Source organism: Pteronotus mesoamericanus, unplaced genomic scaffold (genome assembly GCF_021234165.1).
Source record: "Pteronotus mesoamericanus isolate MK-2021 breed Mesoamerican mustached bat unplaced genomic scaffold, CSHL_Meso_final scaffold_533, whole genome shotgun sequence".
Classification (NCBI taxonomy): Eukaryota; Metazoa; Chordata; class Mammalia; order Chiroptera; family Mormoopidae; genus Pteronotus; species Pteronotus mesoamericanus.
This window is the reverse complement of record NW_026555320.1, coordinates 5,216,699-5,224,462: the sequence shown is the minus strand read 5'-3', so window position 1 is coordinate 5,224,462 and position 7,764 is coordinate 5,216,699. Positions and strand designations below refer to the sequence as shown.

The 7,764-nt window shown below is 59.9% G+C and overlaps 1 protein-coding gene across 1 annotated transcript; it reads left to right on the top strand.

Annotated features, from left to right (window-relative positions):
* Positions 1-1,524: 1,524 nt before the first annotated feature.
* On the top strand, positions 1,525-6,735 carry CISH (cytokine inducible SH2 containing protein). Its single transcript, XM_054594800.1, has 3 exons — positions 1,525-1,730; positions 4,786-4,994; positions 5,214-6,735. The coding sequence occupies exons 1-3, from the start codon at positions 1,711-1,713 to the stop codon at positions 5,744-5,746; spliced, it is 762 nt and encodes a 253-aa protein (XP_054450775.1). The 5' UTR covers positions 1,525-1,710; the 3' UTR covers positions 5,747-6,735.
* Positions 6,736-7,764: the final 1,029 nt, after the last annotated feature.

The following is a 7,764-nucleotide window of genomic DNA, read 5'->3' as shown; positions in this document are numbered from 1 at the left end:
GTATGCGTTCAGTAAAGTAGCTACAATTAGAGGGAAAGGGGAGAGTCCTGGGGTAGAGAGCTTGGGATTTGGCCCCATAGAAACCGAGGTTCCAATCCTAGCTCTGCTGCTTGGCAGCTGTGAAGTCCCTTTGTCTTTACAGTAATGGCACAGTAAACAGTTCTTATTGAAGAACTGTCTTACCCAGGTGCCCCAGCCTGGGTGCCCAAAGTGGGTGACCTGAGCTCATCTTCTGTCCAAGGAGCCTGGGATATACACACTGGGCAGTGGGGGAAGCGGGGCGTGGACCCTTCCACTTTTCCAATTCTTTTACCCTTCTTCTGGCCCAAGGACTTAGAGGAGGTGTGCACAGCTCCAGTGGTCTCTCAAAATGCTCCTTGGTGAGTCCAGTGAACTGGGAATAGGTGGAGAAGGTCCCTGGTAGGAGCATGAGCTCATGATGCAGAGTTGGGATCAAACTCCCACCCTGCTATTTCCTAGCAAGGCATTTTGTTCCCTGGGGCTCAGTCTTTTAGTCTGCAAAACGGGGGCAATGCCAGCTGTTGAGGATCAAATTTAGCAAGTGCTCCATATGGATGGAATCCAGTGTCACTGCTCTGTCCCTCTACCTTTATCACTCTCTGTCAGTTAACTCCAGATGTTTGGGGTTCCAGGTCTCACTTTCGCTTTTTTTTTTTTTAAGACCCACCAGCCCAGAAACACAAGTGGACTGTGTCCTGTGGGGTCAGCCGTGGGCTGACTGGCCGCTGCCTGCCTCTCCAAGTAGGTTGCCACTTCTTCCCTGATCGGCGGCAGGTCAGAGGCCAGCAGGCGGACGCTGGATGGCCCTGCCAGATGCAAAAGGTTGAGGTGTGTGTCTCCTCTCCAAACGCTTTCAGAGACAAGGTTCTTGCCTGAATCCTTTTGGCTCAGGCTTGACCTCCATCAGGCTTGGATCTGGGGCCTCCCTCCTCACCCTCCCTCTCCCCCGTATCTCTTTCCAGACTCGACCCTATGCCTCTCACCTTCCCACCACCCTACACACGGAGTCCCAGAGTCCAAGCGCAGCGCAGAGGAGGGGCTTGCACCGCAGACATACACCTTTGGAGGCCTGTGACCCCGCCCACGCTCTGCCATCTGCCAAGGAATTCGGGTGCCTGTTCCCAAAAGAGTTAAGTGCCCGAAGGAAGTCTGGGCTCGGAGCGATAGAGCCTCGGCCACTCCCTCGCCTGCTCTAAATCGGGTCCTTCCCTACTCCTGTCTAGTTCACGCTCAAACCCGCCTGTTTACGTCAGGCTGGTCACTTGACCCCGCCTCCTGTGCTGCGATTGGTCGGCGTTTGGGGCCCCGCCTCCTTTTCCTGGAAAGTTCTTGGAAATCTGTCAAAGGTGTTTCCTTTTGAGGCCTCACCGCTCCGGAGGCTGGAGGCGGCGCCCCCGCCCGCGCCCCTCCGCGGGCCAACTGCACTGCCCGCGGTTCTAGGAAGACGTCGCTTCCGGGAAGGGCTGGGACACAGAGGACAAAAGATTAGGCAGCTCGCCCCGCCTCGCCCTCTGGGCCCGCCCCCGGCGCTCTCCCGGCCCGCCCGCGCGCCGCTTCTCAGTCCCTTCCCGCCGCCCGTGCGCCCCAGTCGTCTTCCCCGAGAGCGCGACCTGCGCTCCCCAGGCTTCCTCCAGCCGCCGCCGTCCGGCCGAGCCCCAGCTCCCGAGCTGCCGCCGCTGCTGCCGGGACATGGTCCTCTGCGTTCCGGGGTGAGTAAGCGCAGTTCTCCCCCCAGCCTCCACGCCCAAGACCGGGGAGAGTACCGGCCTCGTGCTAGCTGCCGGGGAGGAGGGCTTGCTGGGTTCACCTGGAGATGATCGAGGGCCGAAGGGCATGGGGAGTGACAGCAGGGAATGGTGACAACTGAGGATAGGGAAACTGGGGGTCGGCTGGCGACGAGGAGAGGGGAACAGAGGGTGGGCTAAGCCTGGGTTCTGGTTGGAGCAGGTAGGCGCCGATGGCAGTGCATCCTCAAAGGCGCGGCTAATCTGCCCAGATTCCCTTCTGGGCCCGGAGCGTTGCACCCGGTGACCTTGAGCCAGCCCCTGCCCCTCTCTGTCTGGTCATCCCCTCTCCTGCCACGGGCTAGCAATTAGTCTCTTCTTGGGAACCAGCCTGAGAAGCTTGCCTCTCCTCGGGCTGGCATCTGCTGACCAGCAGCTCTTGGGAGAGCCTGGGTTTGGCCTGGTCTTGTTGGGACACCCCGACAATTGCCTCACCCCGCCCCCCCTCAGCCGGGTCTGGGATCCTGCCTCTCTTCTCCAAGTTTCCCAAAGACTTGCGGGCGTGGGGTGGGGCTGATAAGACAGTCTTGGCCTCAGCTGAGCATTCTTGGCACATTCCTTCCTCCCAGATCGTCAGCCTCACCTTCCACCAAAGGGTCTGATCCTCTCCAAACTGATCTGACAGCTGAGAATGCCCCCAAGAGAGCTGGGTGGCCCATTGGCTGCCGTTAGGAGAACTGGGTGGTGCCAAGTGAGGAAGGACGTGCAAGGCTGAAGTGCCCCGTGCCCTCGCTCCGAGCTGCTGTCCCCCAGGAGGAGGCCTGGGGGTGCCAGGAGGAGTGTGCTTCTATGTTGTTCCCGGGTTGTCGCGGCATCTCCACTCCTCCTCTCCGAATTCTGGGGCTCCTGAACACCTCACCCCCCCACCACTGCCTTCCTCAGACCCGTCCCCCAATTCTGGAGTCCCGCACTCTCTTTCACTTTGCTTCAGCTGAAATGCAGGGCCAGTGTTTGGTGTCAGGGAGCAAGATTTGTTTTTGGTTGTGTTTTTTTGAAGATGTTATTTATTTATTTCCAGAGAGAGAGGGAAAGGAAGGAGAAAAAGGGGGAGAGAAACATCAACATGTGGGTTGCCTCTTGCGCACCCCCTTCTGGGGACCGGGCCCGCGACCTAGGCATGTGCCCTGACTGGGAATTGAACCGGCGACCCTTTGGTTCGCAGGTCGGCACTCAGTCTACTGAGCCACCCCAGCCAGGGCAGAGAGCAAGGTTTTAAGATGTCCACACACACAGCCACAGGCCAGCTGGGCCTTCCTGGGTTACGGGAAAGGATTCCCAACTGTAGGTTTGGGCTACCAGTTTTGTGGAGGGGTCCCCCCTCAGGGCTGAGTTTGCCTCATTGGCATGTGTCCCCAGGTGGGACTCAAAGGCTGGGCTCCACAGCAGGCACACACACGTACAGGCCACCCACACCTGGATCTCAGCAGCCACCGCCCCTGCCGTGACGATGACAGTCACAGACACGCCCAGACACCCTGTCGGCCCTAGAGTTGCCCGCATCCGTGTGTGTCCTGCTCAGCTGGCCACCCCCAGAGTCTCTAGCCTGACTGGCTTGCTGCCTACCATGCTGGAAGATTCCTGGGCCCAGGCTGATCTCTGAGGCTGACAGGCAGGCCACCAGCCAGTTCCCTGGAACTCGGCCCCCGCACCCTGAGCAGGATTCCAGAGCCCCCACAGTGCAGCCAGAGTGGGCGAGGGAAAGGGTGAGGCAGGCGTGGTGTGCCAGAGTCTGTGGCCCCCTCTGCTCATGGGTTCTCGGGCCCTCCTTCGTTCAAATCTTCCAAGGGTCGTCTCTGACCCTCACTGTTGGGTGTGGCTCCTGCTGCCGGCCCCGGCCCACCTCTTCCTGCCTCTGGAGCCGTCCCTGGCACTGTCATCTCTCCCCAGAGGGCCATCCCCCACTCCTTTCTTTGGCCTGGCAGGGTCGTCTCAGGAGCGGGGAGACCCTGCGTCCCACGTGACACCCTTTGCTTTTTTTTTTTTTTTTTTTTTATGGCTGGGTAATAAGTTTTTCTTAAGGGTTGGGCCCATGGTTTCACTACCTTGGACCAGAAGGGAAGCAGACCCAGAGCTAAAGCCTAAAGATACATTTTGTGAGCAATGAGGGAAGACCATGGCTGTGCCCCTCACTCCCGGGAGGCCCAGGATCACCATTCTGGGTGGGGTTCCCCTTGAGGGGAGCTACTGCTCAGATCAGGACTGGCTCAGCAATCCAGCTCTAGCCAGCCGAGGATATGGCGTGGCTGAAGCCCTCGGTACCTGGGCTGGTAGGACCCCTCACTGCGGGTGGGGAAAGAGTTCGAGTGAAGAGCAAGGTTTGCATAGGATCCTAGAGCCTAGTAAGGCTGGCTTGCCAGGGTGGGACCTGGAATGGGGATGAATACCCTGCCCTTTGTCAGGAGCTCATATTTATGGGAGGTGGGACTTACCAGTGCCTTTAGAGGCCACTGCCCAGCTGGGAGGGGCAGAGGGCAGGATCGGACACTGACCTATTTAAGCCCTGCCCACTGTGGACTGAGGTCCCTCCCATCGCCTATCAGGCCGGTGCATTTAATCAGGTCACCTCAGCCAGGAGGGCAGCAGTGTGAGGAGTCTTTGCACTGAATCCTGTCAATGTGGTGAGGACACCCGCTGGCCACTGTGAGTTAGAAATATCTCTAGGGAATGGTCTGTGGTTTTGATTGGTGCAAAGTAGAGGGATAATAGAGAGAGATTACGTACCGTTCAACAAATGCTGGAGGGTGGAGACGTCTCTTTCAGAAGAGAACCCTTTTGTGGGGGAGGCAGTCATGGGGAATTTTGTGATGATCAGTGGGAGGAGTGGTACTGGACTCATTGAGCCCACAGGTGGGCCAGGGGTAAGCTGGGACTCATAGTGAGATGGCCCGGCCGGAGTCACGGAGCCGGCCTGGGGCCAAGGGGATCTCTGAAGTGGGGAGAGCACACGGCCTCCACTCACCGCCCACCCTCTCCCTTCCAGACCTCGTCCTTTGCTGGCTGTGGAGCGGATCGGGCAGCGGCCTCTGTGGCCCCAGCCTGAGCCAGCTATGCAGCCTTTGCCTGCCGGGGCCTTCCTGGAGGAGGTGGCAGAGGAGATCCCAGCCCAGTCCGAGAGTGAGCCCAAGGTGCTAGACCCCGAGGAAGACCTGCTGTGCATAGCCAAGACCTTCTCCTACCTTCGGGAATCTGGTAAGTCTGCAGAGGGGGATGGGCTTTAGCCTGGGAAGTCTGAAGGAGGAAGCTTAGCTCTGACTGTTAAGTTTGATTTGAGAGGCGTAGCCCTGCCCTGGGGAGTCTGAGCGGGGAGGCACAGCCCTTCCCAGAGAAGCATGAAGGGGCACCCTTGTTTGGTGCCCCCTGATAATTTCCACTGTGACCAGTCTCTCGGCCCCCTCTCCACCTACCTAGGCTGGTATTGGGGTTCCATTACGGCCAGTGAGGCCCGGCAACACCTGCAGAAGATGCCAGAGGGCACGTTCCTAGTACGTGACAGCACCCACCCCAGCTACCTGTTCACGCTGTCAGTCAAAACCACCCGTGGCCCCACCAACGTGCGCATCGAGTACGCCGACTCCAGCTTCCGCCTGGACTCCAACTGCCTGTCCAGGCCGCGCATCCTGGCCTTCCCAGATGTCGTCAGCCTCGTGCAGCACTATGTGGCCTCCTGTGCTGCTGACACCCGAGGCGACAGCCCCGATCCTGCCCCCGCGCCAGCCTGGCCTACCCCTAAGGAGGAGGCTCCTGGTGACCCAGCGCTGCCCGCCCCTGTGGCCACTGCTGTGCACCTAAAACTGGTGCAGCCCTTTGTGCGTAGGAGCAGTGCCCGCAGCCTGCAGCACCTGTGTCGCCTGGTCATCAACCGTCTGGTGACCGACGTGGACTGCCTGCCACTGCCCCGGCGCATGGCCGACTACCTCCGACAGTACCCCTTCCAGCTCTGACCCGGCCGAGCAGCCTCCTCGCCTCACCCAGCCGTCCTCTGGAGGGGACACTGGCCCCAGCTGGACCTGGGTTCTCGCTGTCCCTCCTCCAGTCATCCTGGTGCCCACGTGCTTCTGGCAGCTGGACCAGGAAGAGTCAGCAGGAGCAAGGCTTGGGGCAAGGTGGAGGGGGCGGTGTCACACAGCTTGGAGGTTGGGCCCCAGCTCCCATGTGGCTCCATGGTGGTGGGCCACGTGTCAGAAGAGAGGGAGACAGGCAGGATCTTGTCTCGCCCCGTGGGCCGGGCCCAGGCCCCCACTCACCTGCTGTGGCCTCATGAACTGTATAGACTCTTCCGGCCCAGGTTCCTCAGTTTGCAGGGTGGGGCTGGCCCCCTCCTTCCAACCTGCCTTTCTCGGGAGGATAGCAGCCAGAGGAACTGAGGTTGACAGCGACAGCCCCCTGGTGGGGGAGCGGGCCAGGCTGGGCACTGCACAGTTATACAGTATTTATTTATTTATTCTCCTGGGGTTGGTCTCAGGGTGAGCCAGCCCCACCTCCCGCCCCCGAGGGGGTGCTCTGAGACCCCAGCTTCTCCAGCTCCTCCCTGCGGAGAGCCCCGACCTGAGACAGGCGCTGGACCCGAGGCAGTCGTGGAAGTCCTGGTGCTGACTCCCCACCCATGATTGCGTCCGCCCTCTTCTGCGCCAGCCCTGCTCCGGGAGGGCAGACAAACGGGCAAGAAAATGGAGCCAAAGCTGCAGCCCCCCGCCCCCACCGCGGGCCTGCTGCTCCCCACCCCCACCCCTGCCGGCAGAGCTCCACCGCGCAGAGCTGGACACGGGCTGGGCCAAGCTGCTGGGTTTGCTTCCTTCCTAGGAAGGCGCTCCTGCCGCCGGAGAGAGGGAAAGAAATACACATCTGATGAGACTTTATAAGATAATTATTATAACAAAACCCAGTTTGGTGGTCTTTTTTCTTCCACTGGTTTTTTTGTAATGATAATAAAATTGTGCCTTTTATTTGTGGAGCCCTGAGTGGGGCCTCTTGAGTCCCGTCCACAGCGTGTCCCCTTTGACCTTATCATTAGCGTACTTTACGTCTGGGTCAGCCAAGGCCCAGGGACCTGATGTGGCTGAACAGGCCCTGCTAGGGGGCCCACTGATGGGTGGAGAGGAGAGGGCGCAACCTTCCTCTCGTTCCTCCTCATCCCCCTGGGAGGATGGGAGGCGGGGCCCCTGCCCAGGCCACTGCCAGCTCCGGAGTGGGGGCCGAGGAGGAACAGATGTGCAATGCTAGAATAGTGGGTGCCAATTAAAGGCTGAAAGTGGAGAAGTCTAGGGGGATGGGCACTGTGGACCACTGCTGGGGACAGCATTGTTGGAGACGATGAGACCAATGGTCAGAGGAGGCTTGGGCAGTCATCCTGGGAAGAAGGTACAGTGAGTGCAGAGGCGCCAGGGCGTGATCGGGAAGCTCCTACTCCCGGCCACGAGGAAGGGCCACTCTGTGCTGTGGGGTAGGCCAATGGGGTTGAAGATAGTGGCCAGTGAGCTGGCAGGCAAGTCTGGCCTCAGGTGGGGGCAGGTGGGGTTGGCGGACCCTCTCCTCCCACTCAGGGTCCTGCACACCGAACGTCGGGGGAAGAGCAGCGGAAATGGAAAAGCGCTCCTGTCCAGCAGACTGCCTTTGGGACACTTCGGCACCTGCAAGGTCTCACTAGGCCTCCCCATTAGGTCTTGCAGTTTTCTGCCCCTTCCCTTGAATCCCTCACAGAGAAGCTCTGACCCTTAGTCACAGCCTCCCAACCCTTACTTTATAAATAGTGCTCACCTGCCTTTTTCCTTCGCCATTAGACAGTTAGAAGGCGCAGACCAGAGAGGCCAGTGCTGGCTGACTGAGAGGAGCGATGGAGAGGCAGGAGAGGGTAACGAGCCAGGGCCATAGAGGCCCAGGACCTTGGGGGCAAGGAGTGGGGAGGATGGGGGTGACAGTGAGCAGGGGCAGGTAAGGGCTCTCTCGTGGGGGTGGTGCCTGG